This window comes from Panthera uncia, chromosome B1 (assembly GCF_023721935.1).
Source record: "Panthera uncia isolate 11264 chromosome B1, Puncia_PCG_1.0, whole genome shotgun sequence".
Classification (NCBI taxonomy): Eukaryota; Metazoa; Chordata; class Mammalia; order Carnivora; family Felidae; genus Panthera; species Panthera uncia.
In genome coordinates this window covers 129718203-129741524 of record NC_064811.1, presented here as the reverse complement: position 1 = coordinate 129741524, position 23322 = coordinate 129718203, and the positions used below count along the sequence as shown (strand labels likewise).

General features: G+C 36.1%; 1 protein-coding gene across 1 annotated transcript; it reads right to left on the bottom strand.

Moving 5' to 3' along the window:
* Positions 1-16254: 16254 nt before the first annotated feature.
* NPY2R (neuropeptide Y receptor Y2) lies at positions 16255-19415 on the bottom strand. The gene has a single exon (XM_049632338.1). The coding sequence runs from the start codon at positions 19404-19406 to the stop codon at positions 18258-18260; it is 1149 nt and encodes a 382-aa protein (XP_049488295.1). The 5' UTR covers positions 19407-19415; the 3' UTR covers positions 16255-18257.
* Positions 19416-23322: the final 3907 nt, after the last annotated feature.

Sequence of the window (23322 nt, the reverse complement as noted above, 5' to 3'; positions counted from 1 at the left end):
AGATTCTCAAAAGTGGGTTGCTGGTTCAAATTTTGTATTTATGTTACATTTTAATAGCAATTGCTAGGTTGCTTTCTAAAATTATTGTAGCAATTGGCATTTCCTTCATCAATGTAAGAAGAGCCTACCACATGGCTTTCCAGGGGAATTCTACCAAACATTTAAGGAAGAGTTAACACCTATTCTCTTGAAACTGTTCCAAAAAATAGAAATGGAAAGAAAACGTCCAAACTCTTTCTATGGAGCCAGCATTACCTTGATTCCAAAACCAGACAGAGACCCAGACACTAAAAAGGAGAACTATAGACCAATTTCCCTGATGAACATGGATGCAAAAATCCTCAACAAGATATTAGCCAACCAGATCCAACAATACATTAAAAAAATTATTCACCACGACCAAGTGGGATTTATACCTGGATGCAGGGCTGGCTCAATATCCACAAAACAAGAACCATATGATACTCTCAATAGATGCAGAGAAAGCAATTGACAAAATACAGCAACCTTTCTTCATAAAAACCCTCAAGAAAGTAGGGATAGAAGGATCATACCTCGAGATCATAAAAGCCAAATATGAACAACCCAACGCTAATATCATCCTCAATGGGGAAAAACTGAGAGCTTTCCCCCTTAGGTCAGGAGCAAGACAGGGATGTCCACTCTCGCCACTGTTATTCAACATAGTATTGGAAGTCTTAGCCTCTGCAATCAGACAACACAAAGAAATAAAATGCATCTAAATTGGCCAGGAGGAGGTCAAACTTTCACTCTTCGCAGATGACATGATATTCTACATGGAAAACCCAAAAGATTCCACCAGAAAACTGCTAGAAATGATCCATGAATTCAGCAAAGTTGCAGGATATTAAATCAATGCACAAAAATTGGTTGCATTCCTATACACCAGCAATGAAGCGACAGAAAGAGAAATCAAGGAATTGATCCCATTTACAGTTGCATCAAAAACCATAAAATACCTAGGAATAAATCTAACCAAAGAGGTTAAAAATCTATACACTGAAAACTATAGAAAGCTTATGAACGAAATTGAAGAAGACACAAAGAAATGGAAAAAGATTCCATGCTCCTGGATAGGAAGAACAAATATTGTTAAAATGTCGATACTACTCAAAGCAATCTACATATTCAATGCAATCCCTATCAAAGTAACACCAGCATTCTTCACAGAGCTAGAACAAATAATCCTAAAATTTGTATGGAACCAGAAATGACCCCAAATAGCCAAAGCAATCTTGAAAAAGAAAACCATAGCAGGAGGCATCACAATCCCAGATTTCAAGCTATACTACGAAGCTGTAATCATCAAGACAGTATGGTACTGGCACAAGAACAGACAGATCAATGGAATAGAATAGAGAACCCAGAAAGGGACCCACAAACGTATGGCCAACTAATCTTTGACAAAACAGGAAAGAATATCCAATGGAATAAAGACAGTCTCTTCAGCAAGTGCTGCTGGGAAAACTGGACAGCAACATGCAGAAGAATGAACCTGGACCACTTTCTTACACCATACACAAAAATAAACTCAAAATGGATGAAAGACCTCAATGTAAGACAGGAAGCCATCAAAATTGTCGATGAGAAAGCAGGCAAAAACCTTTGATCTTGGTTGCAGCAACTTCTTACCCAACACATCTCTGGAGGCAAGGGAAACAAAAGCAAAAATGAACTACTGGGACCTCATCAGAATAAAAAGCATGTGCACAGTGAAGGAAACAATCAGCAAAACTAAAAGGCAACTGACATAATGAGAGAAAGTATTTGCAAATGACATATCAGATAAAGGGTTAGTATCCAAAATCTACAAAGAACTTATCAAACTCAACATGAAAAAACAAACAATCCAGTGAAGAAATGGGCAAAAGACATGAATAGACACTTCTCCAAAGAAGACATCCAGATGGCCAACCGACACATGAAAAAATGCTCAACATCACTCTTCATCAGGGAAATACAAATCAAAACCACAATGAGATACCACCTTACACCTGTCAGAATGGCTAATATTAACAACTCAGGCAACAACAGATGTTGGTGAGGATGCAGAGAAAGAGGATCTCTTTTGCATTGTTGGTGGGAATGCAAGCTGGTGCAGACACTCTGGAAAACAGTATGGAGGTTCCTCAAGAAATTAAAAATAGAACTACCCTACAACCAGCAATTGCGCTACTAGGCATTTATCCACGGGCTATAGGTGTGCTGTTTCGAGGGGACACATGTACCCCCATGTTTATAGCAGCACTATCAACAATAGCCAAAGAATGGAAAGAGCCCAAATATCCATCGATGGATGAATGGATAAAGAAGATGTGGTATATATATATATATATATATATATATATATATATATGTGGTGGAGTATTACTCGGCAATCAAAAAGAATGAAATCTTGCCATTTGCATCCACGTGGATGGAACTGGAGGGTATTATGCTAAGTGAAATTAGTCAGAGAAAGACAAAAGTCATATGACTTCACTCATATGAGGACTTTAAGAGACAAAACAGATGAACATAAGGGAAAGGAAACAAAAATAATATAAAAACAGGAAGGGGAACAAAACAGAGGAGACTCGTAAATATGGAGAACAAACTGAGGGTTGCTGGAGGGGCTGTGGGAGGCAGGATGGGCTAAATGGGTAAGGAATCTACTCTTGAAATCATTGTTTCACTATATGCTAACTAATTTGGATGTAAATTTTAAAAAATAAAAAATAAAGTTAAAAAAAAAGAACCACCTCAAAAAAAATAAATATTAAAAAAAATTTTTTAATAAATAAATAAATTAATTGGCCATGAAGACAAAATTTAATGCACATTTTATTAAATGTCATATGAAGAAAGAATCTATAAAAGTTATAAGAGCTAGAACACATGATAGAACTGAAAGACATAAAATTAACTCAATAATGTGTTCACCTCCATTTTGACATCCATTTTGGATAAACTGGCCTATTATTTGATTCCACAAATTAACCTCAACAACTCCTTAAAATCAGGGATCACGTAAACAAATGAAGTGGCCATAAGGCTTTGGAGAGATCTGGCAGATTACTTGTAGCAATAATTTCTCACCAACTGTACTTTTGAAGCATGGCTTTGTGTTTGAATAGTCACAATTTGAAGCTGATCATCACCTCTGTATGCCATTTCTTTATGCTATTCACCTCTGTCACCCTAAGAGAATACAGCATTTTTTTTGTCTCCTCTAAAAAAAAAAAAAAAAAAAGAAAGAAAAAGAAAAAGAAAAAGAAAAGCCTAGTACTCCTGATCTCACCAGCACTGAATGTTGGTAGCTTTGAAACATTTTTCCTGCTTAGCGAAGCTTACCCGTGTATGCACATCCAATCAAGAAACGGAACATTAAAAACATTTCAGAACCTTCCCTTTTGCCTGCTTCCAAAAAACTACCTCACCACCAAGGTAGCCATTATCTTGACTTCTAACAAGATAGATTCATTCTGAGTACTTATTAACTTTATACAAAAATACTCATATGGTATATAATCCATTGTGTTTGGTTTCTTATGCTTTCATGATGTTTTTGAAATTCATTCCAATTGTTGCCCGTGGCAAGAGTTTATTCCTTCCGACAGAAGGAAACTTTTGCAGGTGACGGATTTATTACTTTGATTGTAGTTGGTAGCATGAGTATGTGCATGTTATAACTCATCAAATTGTATACATTAAATATAAGCAGATTTGTGTATCAGTAATGATAACTCAACAAAGCTGAAAAATTACTCCCCAATACTTAATTCCATGAGTATACAACTATTTATCTAATCCACTGTTAGGGCACATTGAGGTTACATTTCTGCTTTGGGCTATTACAAATGGTGCATGTGAACACATGAATATTCTTGTCATGTGTATTGGTGAACATATACATGCATTTCTTTTGGGTATGTAAGTAGAAATGGAATTGCTTAGTAATAGGGTAAGACTATTGAGCTATGGCAGCCAAACGGTTTTTTTTCAGTGACTTGACCAATTAATATGCCCATTCATGCATAAGATTTCTACTTGCTTTAAATCCTCCTTAAAACCAATCTTAATATTAGTATTTTCTTCCTTTTCTTCTTAACCATTTGGTATGTGTAGTTGTACCACACCGTTTAAAATTGATGTCCTTAATCTTTCATGGTGGGAAGTCAATAGATATGCTCTAAAATTGGTAAATCAAGAGATAGTGATTTAAAAACACTGGAAAACTTAAAAACAGAATAGAAATCTTAGAAAATATCAAAAATATACCACATGCATTACCACCACTGTCACCATCACTGCGACTTCAACCAACAAGTAAGCACAGACCATATAGTTATAGTTAAAAAAAAAGGTACATTCAATGTCGCAAAACGTATAACATACAGACTTAGTGAGTTAGCACGTCTGCAAATCAATTGATACAAGAAGGAAAAACTGAATTGAAAAATAATGAGACTTATATAGGAGTAAATTCAAAGCCCAATCATATTCTATACAAAATAAACATGTTTCAAAAAGCAAAATCAAGATATTAAAAGTAAAAAAAAGATGGACAAATATGTAACAAAAAGATGCAAATTAAATTTAAATGAGTTTTGTGTTAGTATGACCAAAGAAAGCAAATTCAAGGTAAAAATAGAGATTCAACTCTCATACTGGGTTTTCTTTTCTTTTTTTTTTGTTTGCACAAAGTAATATCAAAATTAATTTTGAAAAATCTATAAAATATTCAAGAGATCTAGACAAAAATTAGTCATAAAATATTTATAGGGAAATTTTAATTTAATTCTCTCAATAGGTGAGATATAAAGTTGGTAAATAATAAATAGAAGATGAAAATTATATACTTCATAATATTGATTTTTTTATCAGAAATGAATACTTTGTTTTGTTACGTGTTTTATGTGTGTCTATTAAAATGATTTTCTTTTTTAGTTTGTTAATATAATAAATAATGTATATTGATTACCTAATGTGAACTCAAATAAACCCCACTAGATCATTAAGTATTTTCTTTTTTATACATTATCGGATACTATTGCTAAAGTTTTGTTTAGGATGATTTCACCTATCCTCATAAAGGACATTAATCTGTGGTTTTCTTTTAAAGGACTTACCCTTACTCCCACCTTCCATCTTTCCCCACTATCACATTTTGGCTTGAGTTTAATTATTTTTAAATCTGCATATTACTTTTTAATGTGACACAAACACACCACTTATATACCAATTATACCCAAGATAATTGCTTAAAAGCCATACTTCTGAGCCCAGACGAAAAGCCTGAAACAGAATCTGTGGAAATAAGATCTGAGAATTTAAAAGCATTTAAAAAAGCATCAGAGAGGGTGCCTGGGTGTCTCAGTTAAGCATCAAACGCTTGATTTTAGCTCAGGACTCAGTGTCACAGTCCTGAGATTGAGCCCAAGTTGAACTCCACACTGGGCGTGGAGCCTTCTTAAGACTCTCCATCTCCTTCTACCCCTCTCTGGCTTGCTCTCTCTTTCTCTCTCTCTCTCTCAAAAATAAACAAACAAACAAACAAATAAACATCAGACACTTATACACACTAATATTTGGTCATACTTACATTTTTATTTATATGTTTAATTATTATATTTGAACTTTTATAGATTGATCTAGTAGCTTTTAAAAACATCAATTGAGATACTAATAAAATTAATCAGTGTGTGTCCAGTTTTTCCTACCTTGCCTTCACATCCTCTCCCAGCTACTGCATAATAGCATTATTCCTATATTAACAAGAGTTACAATATTTGCATTCTGGGCTCTAATGAGAGCTTTCATATTTTGTTGAATTCCTTCTGTATTTAAAATAGTTTAATATCGTACAGTTAGGTCTTGCTTTTATATCCAATATGCCAATCTCTGCCTTTTAAATTATAGTGTTCAGACTATTTACATTTAACATGATTGCTGATAAGATTAGATAGAAGTTATTTTGCCATTTGTTTTCTGTTCTTCCCAATGGTTTTGTTCCTGTTCTATCTTTGTCATCTTTTGGATTCTTGAGTATTTTTGTGAATTCATATTAACTCTTTTGTTGGGTTATTATCTATCTATAACTTATGAAAACTTTTCAGCCATTACATCAAATATGTTGTCGCTACTTCATTCCTTTGTTGACTCCAATTACACATATTTAAGGTCCCTTGGAGTTGTCTCACTGATCACTGATGTTCTTTACATGTTTATAATTTTTTCTTTGTGTGTTTCCTTTTGGATAATTTTTATTGCTATGCCTTCAAGTTCACTAATTTGTTCTACTGCAACTCCTAATTGTCCTTCCATTATCTCAGACATAATTTTCATTTCCAGAAATTTGGTTTGGATAATTTTTTATACTTTCCAGTCTATAAATAAAAATATTGAATATATTGAATAGTTATAATAAGAGTTTCAATGTTCTTATCTGCTGATTCTAACATCTATGTCAGTTCTTGGTCAGTTTAGTTTGATTTATTTTTCCTCTTATTATGGGTCATATTTTCTTGATTTTTGTGTACCTGAAAATCTTTATCAGAAGAAGGAATTTCTCAATTTTACTTAAGGGAGATCTGTATATATTTTTTTATAGCTACAAACATTTTTGAGCTGCATTTTGTAATACAGTTAAGCTATTTGGAAACAGTTTAGTCCTTTCAGGTCTTGCTTTTGAGATTTCTTGAGAAGAACAAGAGAAGAATTTTGTCAGGTCTAATGATTCCTCACTACTGAGGCAAGAACATTTCAGGTACTCTGCCCAACCCCCAGTGAATTACAAGGTTTTTCAGTATATTAAATTTTCTACCCTTGCATGTTCTCTGGATACTATAACTCTAATATTCTAAGGTAGCTTCTTTCTATAATCAGGAATATTTTTTTTAATTTTATTTAAATCCAAGAACATATAGTGTAGTAATGGTTTCAGGAATAGAATTTAGTGATTCATCACTTACATATAACACTCAGTGCTCCTCTCAATAAGTGCTGTCCTTAATGCCCATCACTCATTTAGCCCAACACCCCTCTATCAACCCTCAGTTTGCTCTCTTTATTTAAGACTCTCTTATGGTTTGCCTCCCTCTCTGTTTTTATCTTATTTTTCCTTTCCTTTCCCTATGTTCATTTGTTTTGTTTCTTAAATTCCACATATAAGTGAAATAATATAATATTTATCTTTCTCTGACAGACTTATTTCACTTACACTCCAGTTCCAACCACGTAGTTGCAAATGGCAGGATTTCATTCATTTTGATTACTGAATAATATTCCACTGTGTATATATACCACATTTTCTTCATCCATTCTTCAGTCAATGGACATTTGGATTTTTGCATAATTTGACTATTGCTGATAGTGCTACTATAAACATTGGGTGCATGTGTGACTTTGAATCAGCATTTTTGCATACTTTGGATAAATGCCTAGTAATGCTGGGTTGTATGCTAGCCATTTTTAATTTTTTGAGAAAACTTCATACTGTTTTCCAGAGTGGCTTCACCATTTTTCATGCCCACCAGCAGTGCAAAAGTGTTCCCCTTTCTCCACATCCTCACCAACATCTCTTGTTCCCTGATAATGAGTAATGTTGAAAAATGTTTAACGTGTTTGTTAGCCATCTGGATGTCTTCTTTGGAAAAGTGTCTGTTCATGTCTTTTGCCCATTTCTTCACTGGATTACTTGTTCTTTTGGGTGTTGAGTTTGATAAGTTCTTTATAGATTTTGGATACTAACCCTTTATCTGATATGTCATTTGCAAATATCTTCTCCCATTCTATCAGTTGCCTTATAATCTTGGATATATTCTTAACATATAGGTAGCTCTACACTTTGATGAATACTCAAAGGAAAAGCCCTGTGGTTCTCTGTAGATCATTATCCTTGAAGTTTTCTTTTTTTTGGACTCTGACTTGCAAATTATATCCTCCTTTTTCTTCTCCAACTTCCAACTTTATTTCCTGAACTCAAGGATTTTTCTGGACTCTATCTGTGTTCCCTCTCTATCTGCTGAATGCTGAGGATTCTCTAAGTAAAACAATTTGGGAAAATTTTAGTACTAATCTTAAGGTTTTTTCCCCTTTCAGAGATTATTATTTAATGTGTGGTGTAAATAATTGAAATCATACAGAATATGTTTTCTGATAACTAAGGTATTAAATTAGAAATCAATATCAATAATATGTCTAGAAAAGTCCCAAATATTTGAAGATTAATACACTCCCCAGGTCCACAGATCAAGAAGAAATCATAAAAGAAAACAGGAGATAATCTAAGTGAGTAACAGTGAAAATACTATACACCAGAATTTAGGAGGGGAATATAGCTGAAAAAGATTTAAAGGAAAATTTACACATCTAAAAGCTTACATTACAAATAAGATATTAAAAAAAATAAGCTTCAGTTTTGAGAAGGTAGAAAAATTGCCAATTAAACCCAAAGTATATAAGAAAAAAAAACAGCATAAATCAGTGAAATAGAAACATGAAAACAATAGAAAAATTATCAAAGCCAAAGGTTAGGTTTTTTTAAAAGATTAATAAAATTGGTAAACCTTGACAGAAATAATCAAGGAGAAGGAAAAGAGAAATCTAATTATCAAAATCAAGAATTAAAGAAAAGATATCAATATACCTCTAACAGAAACTGAAAGGTTAAGGGAATATTACAATAAATTTATTTGATTTTATTTTATATTTTATTTTATTTATTTGATTTAATGTTTATTTTTGAGAAAGAGAGAGAGACAGACAGACAGAACAAGAGTGGGGGAGGGGCAGAGACAGAGAGAGACACACACAGAATCCAAAGCTGGCTCCAAGCTCTGAGCTATCAGCACAGAGCCCTGACGTGGGGCTCCAACTTACGAACCATGAGATCATGACCTGAGCTGAAGTCAGGTGCTCTAGTGACTGAGCCACCTAGGTGCCCCTACAATCAATTTAATGTAAAAAAATTTCAATAGCTTGGATGAAAGGAACAAATTCCTTGGGAGATATCATATACCAATACCAATCTAAGGAAAAAAAAGAGAAAATCTGTAGAGTCCAGTATTTACTATACACATTGAATTTGAAATTTGAAGAAAACCTTCCCACAAGGAAAACTCTAAGCCCAGATGATTCCATTGGTGAATTTTAGCAAACACTTAAGAAAGAAATAATATTAATCCCATGCAAACTCATTCATAAAATATAAGAGAAAGAAATACTACCTAAAATGTTTTATGAGGTCACCTTAATACTGATATGCAAACTTGATAGAGTTTACAAGAAAATAATTATATAGACCAATATTCCTTATGAGCATAGATGCAAAAATCTTCAACAAAGTATTAACAAAGTGGTTTTAAGAATATATTTTTAAAAAGATAATACATCAAACTCATGTGTGAGTTATACCAGGAACCTAAGGTTTGTTTCCCATTAAAAATTCAATCAGTAGGGGCACCTGGGTGGCTCAGTCAGTTAAACTTCTGACTTCAGCTCAGGTCATGATCTCATGGTTCTGCAAGTTCAAGCCCCATGTCAGGCTCTGTGCTGTCAGTGCAGATCAGATCCTCATAGATCAGATCCTTGTTCTCCCTCTCTGCTCCTCCCCTATGTGCACTCTCTCTCACTCTGTCTCTCTCTCTTTAAAAAATAAATAAACTTTAAAAATCAATATAATTCAAATTCATACATTAAAATACAAAGGTATTTCATAGTTGCAGAAAAATTGAGAAAATGCAAAACTCATACGTAATTTTTAAAAAAGAACTTCAGCAAACTAAAACAAGAAGATAACTTCCTTAATCTGATAAAAGTTATCCGCAAAAAAACCTATGGTTATCATACTTAATGGGCAAATATCAAATGTTCCACCTAATCATCCCCAGAGGTTAAAAACAAACCAAAGATATCATCCCTTCTATTCACCACTTTACTAGAAGTCGTAGCCAGTGCAAATAATTCAAGAAAATGAAATAATAGGATTCAGATTTGGCAAGAAGGATGAAAACTATCTTCATTCACAAAAGGCATAATTGTTTACACAGAAAACCTTAAGGAACTTGCAACACATTGCTAGAATTAATAAGTGAAGTTTCAAAGTTTAGAAAAAAATTAACTGTATATAACAATACCTAGTTGGGACATGATATTAAAAAACAATTCCAATTTTAATAGCATCTAAAAGCATAAAATACTTGATTAATTTAACAAAAGATATATTAGCTATGCTGAGAAGAACAGAATATTAAGACAAATTAAAGAATACAAACAAATGAAGAGATATACCGTGTTTGGGTATTAAAAGAAAATGTTGTTAGGATGACAATTCTCCTTAAATTGATCTATATAATTAATATAACCTCAATCATAATTCCAGAGTATTTTTCTACAGAAATTGACAAGCTAGTTCTAAATTTTATATGGAAATACAAAGACCTGAGAATAGTCAAATTAATATTGCAAAACAAGACCAATCTGACAGACATAATTACGATATTTTTAAGATATTGGTATAGGTATAAGGATAAACAAATAGAGCAAACAGATAAAATAGCCAGAAATAGTTCTAAACAGTCAACTAAATTTTAGCAAAGATGTCAGGGCAATGCACTGTGGCAAAATAAAGCCTTTCAAATGATAGGTGTCGGGAGAATTGAATAAATATATGAAAAGTAAATAAACCCAAATACAAACATTAATTGAGACAAATCATAGATGTGAAAGCTAAAACTCTAAAGCTTCTTGGAAAACACACAATATCTTTCTGGCCCATGGGTAATGGCCAATTGATATAAACAGACACTTCTCTACAGAAGACATATGAATGATGAATAAGCATATCAAGAAGTGATCGACATCATTAGTCATCAGAGGAATGCAAGTCAAAGGCACAATAGGATTTCCACTGCAACGGAAAAAAACAGAAACACTAACAACACCAAGTGTTACAAAAGTGTGGAACAACTAGATCTATCAAACTTTTCAAGTGGGAGAGTGCACTGGCTATTTCTCAATAAGTTCACTATATATCTATGCTATGACCTAGTAATTCATCTATTTTTTTTTAATTTTCTTGAGGAATATAAAAATATAGCTCTACAAAAGGACTTAGGGAAGAATATTTATAGCAAATTTAGCCATAAAGGCCAAAAACTTGAAATAATCCAAACATATATTAAAAGAATGGATAAATAAATTGTGGTGTATTCACACAAATGAATGTGACCCAGCAATAGAATAAGAATGAATTAATGATATACACAGCAACATGGATGAATCTCCCAATCATTGTATTATGTAAAAGGCACCACATACCAAACGATACATATTCTATGGCTCCAAGAGTATAAAGTTGAAGAAGAGACAAACTGAATCTATGACAACAAAAATCAGCACAATGGTTGCTATGAGGATGGGGCAGAGACTGACTGGAAGTGGACATAAAGTGATGAAAAGCCTGCTTCTTGACTGAGGTAAGTGATCACATGTGTATATACCGGTCGAAACTCATAAAATCATATACATAAATCTGTGCATAGAACTGTAAATTTTATTTTAATTAAAATATAAAATATAAAAATAGAGGATTTATTCCGAGTGCAGGGGCTGGTTGAGATCTCAGCAACACTGCAGACATTCAGGGAATCTTCCAGTGAGTCGGTACCCATTTGATCTACTCAATGCAGACAAACAGAACTGGCGGTCTTCTGCCCCATTTCTTTAAAATGTTGCTGCTCTTTCCCCACCATTCTTACTTTCCCTTCCATATCTCCCTCTCCCCACAGGAAAAACAGCAAAAACAACAACAACAACAACAACAACAACAACAACAACAACAAACCACTTGCTAGAGCACGCTCTCACATACATTTCATCCCTAGCTGGTAAAAAGCAGGAACCAATTATCACAAGAATTTGCTATGTTAAGGCTCAAAAAACTTATGTAATTATTTATTGAATGAATGGACTTCCAGCTATTAAAAAAAATCAATGACTAAATTAAAATGTGTTTCCTTCCAGAGAATGATGAGAGCTTGCAGGTGATTTTAATTAAAAAGGGTCAGTGTTGGTCTCACGAGTACACACAATCCAGGTAAGGAGATGCTTGTCGAAGATTTTCCACCTTGCTCCAGGACGCTTTGCTCAGCATTACAGACCCTGTGGTGCAGCCATTACTTTGCTCCTGACTCCCTCTCTTTTCAGCATTCCTTGTTTCTGGTTCAATCCAATCCCTGCCCAGATGCGGCCACTTAGTTCCATGGACACTGCTCCCTTGGACTTGGCTGTTGCTCTGACCTTCCTAGATTCAGTTCTAAGCTTTGTCTGATGTAGACTGACTTGTGGGCCTCTCCTGCATTATGGAATTCATTACCTGTTCCTGGGATTTCCATTGCATTGCCTGTTCTTGTAGCCAGTCTCTGGCAATGGAAAACAGAACTAGGGAGGAGGATGATAGGAGAGAGAAGCTATGAGAAGGACATGGGCTTGGGAGTAACAGAACCTATGATAAGAAATAATGAATTCTCTGCAAGAATGACATAATTGCACATTCATGCAACTGTCTTTAAGAATGTGCTGGTGGGCAAAGTGTATTTAGTAAGACATGGTGAATATATTAGTACAAACGATTAGTACCAGTAGCACAACTGTTCAAGATATATGCTCAACTATGCTTTGCACAAAAGTAGCAGCACATCACAATATTTACAGTTTCATAATTCCACTTGTACTCTCTAATTATATCCACTAAAAAAGTAGCTGTTGGGACCTGTTTTTTTTAAGTATAAAACTCATGACTAATTATCTGTTTCACGTCTGAGAATATAATGACAAAAACTATTCACTTGGGGTTTTTTTCCTTTATTTTTTGAGAAGATAATGCAGCATTTTAAAATTTTAATGTTATAACATATGCCTGTATCATGACAAGCTATGTTGTGTTTGGCAAGTAATTTGTTAAAGTGTTAAGTCTTGGCAGTGATAGGGCATCTGGATGACTCAGTAGGTTGAGCATCTGACTCTTGATTACAGCCCAGGTCACGATCTCACGGTTGTGGGATCAAGCCCCACATCGTACTCAGCACGGAGCCTGCTTGGGATTCTCTCTCTCTCTCTCTCTCTGCCCTTCCCCTGCTCATTCTCTCTTTCTCTCTCTCTTTCAAATTAAATAAATAAACATTAAAGAAAAAACTTTGACAATGATTTATTCATAAAGGACAGTAGATTCAGAGTTAGTCATTTTCACTTACTTCCATTCAGTTACATATTCATGGACTAACAAGAAAGAGTTGGAGTTACAGATAACATGTGAATTGTCTAACCCACATTCCATCTTTCCTGTAAGTTCACCCATATCCAGAACTTGTGAAGTCTGTGAACATCTGACTAGTGGACCACTGCAGAAAAAAGGTCAATGATCTAACAGATGTCTTTTATAAATCCTCACAAGTCGATCTTTAGTGACCCTTTGTTTAATAAAATTCCTACCTTTGATGTCATAAAACATAATCATGAAGATGTCTGCATTCTTTACTCTTGTGTTGTTTCTTTAGGTTCTCTGTTTTCCTATGGAAAAGTAAATCCATTGGTTTTTTTCAGCCATATATATTAATATTTCATCCCTTTATCAACTTGAAAATGTCAAAGATTATTTTCTCTGTAAGGCATCACGTCTTTTGCTCATCCCAAGAAGTTAATCGAGAATTTATATTCTTCTGTGGATTTTAGATCATTAAATCTTGATATAATTCTTTACTCCTCCATTCCAATCAACATACCACAGGAAGAAAATGGTCCTTCCTTATACTTTCCTCCTCAGTCCATCTGTACTAAAGGGGAAGTTTTAAAGAGAATCTTTAACACACTGGCCTTGATTACAGAAAAAAAAAAAAGAAAATATACAGTCAACATGCATCATTGTAACTCTGAAGAACCTGGGATGAGGCTGAAACTAGAAATTTCACCATTTGGGCAATTCTTAAGATTGCCAGATTGTCTGATGGCAATTAGGCACCATATTTTCCCTTCCATGCTCTCCCTATATCTTAGGGGCTAGAAACCTAAGAACTACATTTTCCCCAAATCCCCGACAGCAAGGCTAGAGTTATAGTCCACAAATGAGAGATACTCACATGAATTCTGAGATGCAAAAGAGAAGCAAAAGACATTATTGATTCTATGGCAGGGGTGGGCAGGAGTGTGGGCTTATCCAGAAGCAATAAGATTTTTTTTTAATTGAAATATAGTGGACACACATTACATTAGTTTCAGGCTCAAAACATAGAGATTTGACAAGTCTATATGTTATGCTGTGCTCTCCACAAGTGTAGCTACTATCTGTCATTGTACAGTCCTATTACAAAACCATTGACCATATTTCCTATACTATACGTTTTATCCTCTTGACTTATTCATTCCATAACTGGAAGCCTGTATCTTTCACTCCCCTTCACCCATTTTGTCCATTCCCCTACCCACACCCCTTCTGGGAACCATCAGTTTGTTCCCTGTAGTTATGGGTTTGCTCCTGCTTTTTGTTTGTTCATTTGTTTTGTTTTCTAGATTCCATATATAAGTAAAATCATATGGTATTTGTCTTTCTTTGTCTGACTTATTTCACTTAACATAATAATACCCTCCAGGTCCATCCATGTTGTCACAAGTGGCAAAAATCTCATTATCTTTTATGGCTGAATAATATTCCATTGTGTGTTTGTGTGTGTTTGTGCGTGTGTGTCCATTCATCTATCAATAGATATTAACAGGCAATATGATAATAAACCTGAACTCTTTCCTGTGTATCATCCACTCTCTGTTGTAGGCATTAGCAGTGGTTTCATACAATTATGTGCTTCCTGGTTTCTTCAATGCCGGTGGAAGCTTTTCTTAACCTTCACTTCTCCAGTTCTTCCAGTGATTTTCCAAGACTTTAATTTCCTGTATTAAATGACTTTTTGCTTTAAATACCTAGCATGGCTTCTCTTTAGCTATCTGAATCATGACTAGTACAGTTTACTGGCCCTTCCATGCTTCCCTTGTGCAACGTTCTAGATAATTTTTAGTGAACCCTAAATTATGTGTATGTATAGAGCTTTTTCCAATTATGCAAGTGTCTATACTTAATGGTCTTCAAAAAAAACTTAATCCTGAACAAATATACATCTTTACTTGACTCCTGTATGGCTAAAACTCTACTTTCCTGCAAGTTGAATAATAAAACTGGGAAAAGTTTATGGTTTACAATCTTAAAAATCTTTCTTCAAATCTTGGCTTTAGTATTTCCTTGACTCATTGACTTAGTTTCCTTTTATTGATCACAGACTTGATGCCAGAAGCTGCAAGTACCTGTGATACCACAATGATTAAACCAGTCCCTGTCCCCTGCCCTCATATGCTTAAAATCTAGCAGCAAAGATTAGAGAAATAGAATTTGCAAGGGATAAAACATAGAGGTAGAGTCAGGTACTAAATAGCCTTCCAAGTCATAAAAAGATTTTGACTTTATCATAACTATGATGAGGAGACATTGAAGAGTTTTTATCAGGAAAGTGATGTGATAAAATTTCAGGTTCTGAAAAATCACGCTGGCTAGTGGGTAAAAGTTGGATTTGATAGGAAGATGACTGGATATAGAGACCAATTAGGAAGCTGCAACATTAAACCAGAGGAGAGATAATACAGGTCTGAGAAGATAATCGCAACTTGTACTATGGTGGGGAGCATAGGGATGAAGAAAAATGAATTGATTCAAGGAACATCTAGAAATTAGAACAAAATGTGGGAATTGTTTGGACATGTGTACTAAAGAGACCCAAGAGTCCAGGGTGACCCCAAAGTATAAGACCTTGGGGAACTAGGTGAGTAGCAGTGTCATGATTAGGACAGGAATACAGGAAAACAAAGTGGAGGTGAGGTGGGGTGTGGATCAAAATGGCAGGTTCTGTTGTAGACATGTTGGATTTAATTTGCTGATGAGATACCCATGTAGATGTGTCAAGTCAGCTGATAGGGATACAGGTTTGAAGTTAGTTTAGAAGAAAGGTCTGGTCTTAAAGATTCAAACATTGTCAAAACACGGACTATAACTGCAGCCACAGGAGTGAATCCATTCACTCACGTTCAAGTACAGGAAAGAAAGAAAGCTAAACTGCCTAGAAGCCACCATTATTTTCCTTCTTTTGGTTGTGTCAGAGGCTTACGATTTCGCTTTGGACAGAAACTTCGATATAAAATATGACGCAATTTCTCTAATCCCAATGTCTTTTATTTCAACAGATAAAATCACAACATAAAAAGATCAATTACATCACAAGTATTAACTGGATCATTAAATGATTCTGATAATTTACTACTACAACCAGTAATACAGTGGCATACGCATTCCTTACAGGGTAAGAATTCTCCAAGAGGGAAAACAAAACAAAACATTGTAACCACGATTATCTATTAGCATCTTAAGCAAACTAATTGCTTTTTACAGGACAAAAAGTTTTTTCTTGAACAGTTATGTAGAGTCCCACAAAAAAAAATGAATTTGTCCGTTACATGGTACATTACATATATATATATTATTTTTTGTTTGCTTCTTAATTAGTCTTCTGCTGTTTTCATTCTCTTTCAGTATTCCAGAGGTACAGCCCACTTCAAGATCTTTACTTCTACATCGGAAATAATTCAACAAGAGCCACAGTATGACTTTTAAATATATCCGTAAAGTTGAACTCTCTCCGTTCATGAAGCTCATGTTTGTACCTAAACGTAATATTCATGCTGAAGTTTTTAAACTTTAAGAAATCTATTCCCAAATCCAGTCATACTGACAAAAATATGATTGCAATGAAACTTCTTTAACAGAATCCAAAGACGTACAACTATTTTCACATCTCAGTGTGTTTTCATAAACATACTAGGGTTTTAAGCATCTTTGACTGGGTACTATTGAAATAAAAATAGTATTCACAAAATCATTCAATGAAGAGTACTATAGCGTCTACACTCCACTATTTATAGGTAAAATTTTATTATGTATATATTCATAAGTTATCCAAAAATACATAGCTAATTATTTTGAGAAGAGGATAATTTATGTTGAAATTGGTCCAAATAGAACATTTGCAAAGTGGAATGCATGCAGTGTTTTTAATATTTCTTAACAGATGGGTTCCATTTTGATGAAATTATATTGTTTTATTAATCATGAACCATGGAAAATGAATTCCACGTCCATGGAAGATGAATTTCAAAAAATAACACTACAGTGTTCTGTAAACACAATAGAGCTATGTATCTGTGCAAAAACTGTTTACCAATAACCACAAAACGTGGCAAAATGCCACAAAAATTATTTTATAATCTGAATCAATTTTAGTGAAGACAAATTCAACTCCAACATAGGAATAATACATGTTCAGAAAGTTGTAACAGTTAGCAATGGTTAAAAGTATTGAGCTGTATGTTCATTTGTTGTCACATAAATAGTATTTACAAAGCAGCAACAACTTGAAATGAGAAGCTAAATGATGGGCTACATTTCTAAAACTGAGAATTTCAGCTTTCAATTTTGAGTTGCAGAAACTTTTCACTAAATGTGTATTTGGTTTTAAGAACACCTGGTGAACTCAGTGGTAAAGATTTCCCTCATCACTCGCCAAAATACTAATTATACAGCAAATTTCAGTTTATCACCTGGAAGTCATTCAAATAGCTGGTAACGTTCCCTGAAGGACTAGTCCATAGGAGGAATAATTTAAAACAAAACAAAACAAAACAAAACAAAAAAAAAACAATACAAAAGAGCCTGCAGCTCCCTAGGGAAATTGGTGTTGGGTAGTCTTTTCATCAGATGAGGGGGCAGTGAGCAGCACATCACCCCCAGTCCATGCCCTAATATGATTTGAAAGGCAATTTATTTAGCCAACCACTTCTAGCAATGCTGATGTCATGTTGATTCCTTGTTCAGGTTTCCTTCACTCTGAGAAATAGTCAAAAGCATTCCTCTGCTTTTACTCATAATTTGACCTAGCATCCAAGCAACTATAAGCAAACTGTTCACTGCCCTATCTTTGAAAAGGAGTATTTTCACGGAGGCTCTGCCAACCAGGTTTCTTTCCACAGATCACACTGCAATTGCTTCCACTCGGATCCTCTTCTCCTGCCTTAAAATGGGACATCAGGATGCACCTGGGAGCCCTTCTCAACCGATTTATAGCTCTGGTCGGAATTCATCTACACATTTTCACACCAGAGCTTACTTACACGTTGGTAGCCTCTGTGAAAGAGTCATTGGGGCCATTGTTCTTTTTTACCTCCAGGTTCTTTTTAGTCTTGAACGTCACAGACACCTCAGAGTGAATGGCATCCAACCTCTGCTCACAGCGGAAGGCTGCTAGGAAAGCCTTTCTATAGTTGCTGTTCATCCAGCCATAGAGAAAGGGGTTGGCAAAGGTGGAGCACATGGCGATAATGTGGAACACGGTGAAGATGAGTTTGTACTCCTTCAGGTCTAGGACTTGGTTGTCAATGTCAACAGCAAGTTGGAAGGCATGGAGAGGCAACCAGCTGACTGCAAACACCACTACCACGCACACCAGCATTTTGGTCGTTTTTTGCCTTCGCTGATGGTAGTGATCATTAGCAGCTCCAGGGCTGACATGGTTCTTAAGTTTACTCCAGATACGAGTGTAGGAAAAAGATATGATGCCCAGAGGCAAAACGTATAGGATCAACAAGGAAGAAAGACTGTAGATGGTGCCATAGATGTTCTTCTCCTCACCAGGCCACTTCTCAGTGCAGACCACAATCTCAAAGTCGGGAATAATCTCAATCAGCGAGTACTCGCGGAAGATGGCCAGGGGGCTTGCAAGCAAGGCACTGATGCCCCAGGCCAGGCCAATAATCAGGAAGCTGATTCTCTTGGAGATCTTGCTTTCCAGGTGGTAGACAATGCAACGATGCCGGTCCAGGGCAATTACCGTCAAGGTGATCGTGGACACTTGCACTGCCAGGCCTTGGGCATAGGGTACCAGGTGGCACAGGACAGGACCCATTTTCCACTCCCCCATTAAGGTGTAGGTAAGAGTGAATGGCAAGCACAGGGTGTTCACCAGAAGATCTGCCACAGCCAGATTGGCAATGAAAAAGTTGGTTACTGTGCGCATGCTCTTGAATTTGATCACCACGTGAATCACCAGAGAGTTTCCAATTACCCCGAGCAAGATGATAGAGCAATAAGCTAATATGAGGATAATCTGCACCTCAATCAGCATGGTGCTGTCTAGAAGCTCTGGCTCAGGGTCAGGGGCCAGCTCACCTCTAGGAGTGGTTTGCCGTGGATGGTACTTCTCCACCTTCATTTCTTCCACTGTCTGGTTCTCATCAGCCTCTGCACCTACTGGGCCCATTTTCAGCACCTAGCACAAGAATATACAATTTGAAGAAGAAGAAGAAGAAGAAGAAGAAGAAGAAGAAGAAGAAGAAGAAGAAGGAGGAGGAGGAGGAGGGGGAGGGGGAGGGGGAGGGGGAAGGGGAGGAGGGGGAGGAGGAGGAAGAGGGGAAGGAGAAGAAATAACATGGAGCAAGGAAAACACAAGGGTGACGCAAAGGAATATCACAAATGGATTGGTTTCATTTTGGTTAGGGCTCAAAATACATGTCCCCTGATCCCTGTAACTGTGCACAGTGTAACATTTTAATAAAGCAGGACCATTATAATAGTTTATTCACAAATATGGATGAATTAAACCAGGTCCCTGAAATGTATATTACAACAGTAAAGTGTAATACCTATAGTGTAGACATAAATCCAGTGTGAATGCTACCAAATTGAGTCAATCTATTTTGAGTGGGATAAATGTTACAAACTTTACCGATTAATTTTATAACTTCTATTAACTCTTCAAATTTATTTTAAGGTAGACAAAGAAAATTACCCTCAATATCTTAACTGCTTCAAATTTATAAATACAGCAACAAATTTCACAGAAAAGAGAAAAATATTAAAGCCCTTTGAGTGGGGCCTGGACTTTGGAAGTATAACATAGAACACATAAATATAAACTGAGCATATTCATTTTATAGCCATTTTTTCTAGTGTTTGGGTTAGTGTTAAAACTAGGTAGCCTGTGTAAAACGGTTGCTTTTTTTGAAGATCTGAAATAAACTTCCTACTGACACACAGCAGAATCCCACACGGGATCTACATGAAAAAAAAAATATGTCCAAATCTGAAGCATCTCTCTCTCTAACCTCTAAATATAAAAGTTTTGACGCTTTTCTTCTCCAATCACACGCCCTCAAGACTTTTCTTTCTGCATGCCCTACTTCAGTCAATGTTATCCCCATTGATTACACCGTGGGGAAGGTTAAAAAGCAGGTAACCATTCTAGACTTTGTCAACTCATTTAGTCTCCACATTTAAGAGAACCCTCAGACTGACTTTTTTTTAAGTTTATTTATTTTGAGAGAGAAAGAGAGTGCAAGCAGGGGAGGGGCAGAAAGAGATGGGTGGGGAGAGAGAGAATCCCAAACAAATTAATGAAATCATGTATGCATGGTATCCACAGATCGTGCAAAACAGAACCTATTCAAGAATGTAAGGGAGGGAAAATTAAATGCAGAGTACCTAGTGACTAGGGCTATCCACTGGAAATAGAATCACTATGGACTAGTCCTGTGGGAACGAGATCCAGAGAGAGGCTACTGAGGCACTGCCCAGAAGAGAAAGGGAAGGAGAAGAATACAGGGGATTTTCCATTCCTCTGCCCTCTAATTACCTGCCAATGCCTCCTATGACCAAACTCAGCCAAGTGCCCGGTGACTTGGGAGCCTGAAAATCTAGTCTGCAGGAGTCAGCCCTCTAGAGGAAGGGTAAGGAATGGAGCTGAGGGCCCAACTAGGCATTGTCTGTGGGCTGAATAAATATGACTCACCTACCAACGTAGGTAGATGCTATTATGATTAATAAAAACCAAATTTATTTAAAAGAGGTTCAGAATTAATGACAGCAGCCTTTTGTCATTGTGAATACATTCAAAAATTACTAAGATGTTGAGCTCTGGATGTTTTTACAAACTTGAAAAAAGAATTTCACATTAGAAACCAACATATGATATTGTTTTCAGCAATCTGGAGACATGGGGGAAATGATATGATCACATTCGAATTTCAGAAAGACCATTTTAATGTCAGAGTAGGCTCTTTCTAGTAAAAGGCAAGAGCCTGAGAGTGGAGGCACTACCCCGTTGTTATTCCTCCCCTCTCCCTGCACAAATCCTGGTTCCTGGCATAGGTTTTTAAATGCTTACTAAATGCATGTTATAATAAGTGTAAGCATCATGAGGGTGAAGCCATGCCTGGCATTTTGCACATGCTCAATTATTATTGCTAAGTGAATGAATGAATGAATGAATGAACGAGAAGAGGAAGTGACATAAGTCACAAGACTATTAGAGTAATTGTGGTAAGAAATCGAGGACAAAGCCAATGTGGTAGGAATGATGAGGACCCGTGAGAAAGGTGTATAAAATCAGTCTAAGGGGCACCTGGGTGGCTGAGTCAGTTAAGCATCAGACTCGGTTTCAGCTCAGGTCATGATATCACAGTTCGTGAGTTCAAGCCCCACACTGGGCTCTGTGCCATCCTAGTGATTCTATTTCCAGTGCATGGCCCTGGTCCCTGGGCTTTGGTCACACCACCTACTCCCTGTGTCTGTCTGGCTGGAGGCACTAATGACTGTGTTCTTGCTAATCCTTGAGTGGCTTCAGTATCCTCTGCTTGGCTTCCATCACTTGTGTAATCAATTCTCCGCATTTAATTTTCCCTCCCTCACATTCCTGAATAGGTTCTGTTCTGCATGATCTGCTGATACCAGGCGTACATGATTTCATTAATTTGCTCTCCCACTAATGGTTCTGCACCAGCCTACAGAAGATAATCCAACTCCATTATATGACATTCAAAGCTCTTCTTGAACCCATTCCTGCCTATCTACCCTCTGGCTTCATCTCTCCTGACACGCCAATAGGTATCTTATGCTTCTGTCATACTAAACTACTTCGGATTCCTTCAATACATCAGCTTTTCTCATGCCTCTCTGCTTTCCCGTTCTGACCTGGGAAGCCTCTCGGTTACCCAACAATCTGTGCCGACTTCTAATACTACAAGAAGCACAAGCCCCAATGCAATCATTCCCCCACCACAGCAATCTCCTTAAGGACAGAAACTGGATCTTTTCCATCCATTGTGTAATCCTTAGCACGCTAACATGTTAACAGCACCCAGTAATTTGGCAAAACAAATAAGAAGCTACAGGAAAGCATAATTCCTTGTTCTGATATGACATCCTTGAGCTTATTTTCTTGTTCTTAGGTAACCACCCCTGCAAGAAAATTGTTCCAAGATCCCTCTTAAATCAATCCCTGATTAGAGCATTAAAAACTGCCAGTCAGTATAGACCATAAGGAAACTTTCTATCTGAGGGGCCTACCACACACACACACACACACACACACACACACACACACACACCCCTTTCAAGGAGCCTTACTGCAGAGAGAGAGAGAATTCCATATAGTCATATTTTGCTTTACTGATATTTTCTAGTTCTGTCTGCATAAATTTCAAATAGCATGTTCCAAGGAGCCTTGACTCTCTTTTGTATTTGCCTCCATTCTTTAGAAATTAGGGGGAAACGTGCAACTAATTATCTACATCTTGGAGTGTATATTTAATAGGCTACACGTTCTCCCTTAAACTAAAAGAGACTTTACAGAGTACAATTAATCAATGCTGACAAGTCATTAACAGGATTAACAAGACTCCATGAGGTCTGAGTTTGAGGTTTGCCACAAGCTAAATTGAGAGTAAGCCTGAGATAGAAGGATATGAGTTTGTTTATTAACTTGTTTTGCTTTTCCTGTTCAGTTCCATTTTCTTCATTTCAAAGCCCCTTTATTTAAAACTTCTCTGCAGGAATGGTTATTGATCTACAGGCAATTAGCGTATGGATACTAATCACAGTTCTCAAGCACACTGCTGGCCCTCAGCCAGGGCAGAGCATTGCCCAGAGAATGCATCATTTCATGTTTAGGCTTCTGGAAAAGTGGAAGAGGAAAAGAGATACACAGAGGGAGCTGACTGATTTAAACTCAAAAGCACAAACATTAAAAGATAAGTAGGTGAGGGAAAAACCCTTTCTTTGAAACAAGACAATATGAAGCATTCACATCAGTCGGGTCTTTTAAGAACTGTGAATGGTGCAGTTTTCTTGAACAAGTGAATCTTTAGAGATTCTGTTACAGAAATATTTTCCTGTTTGTA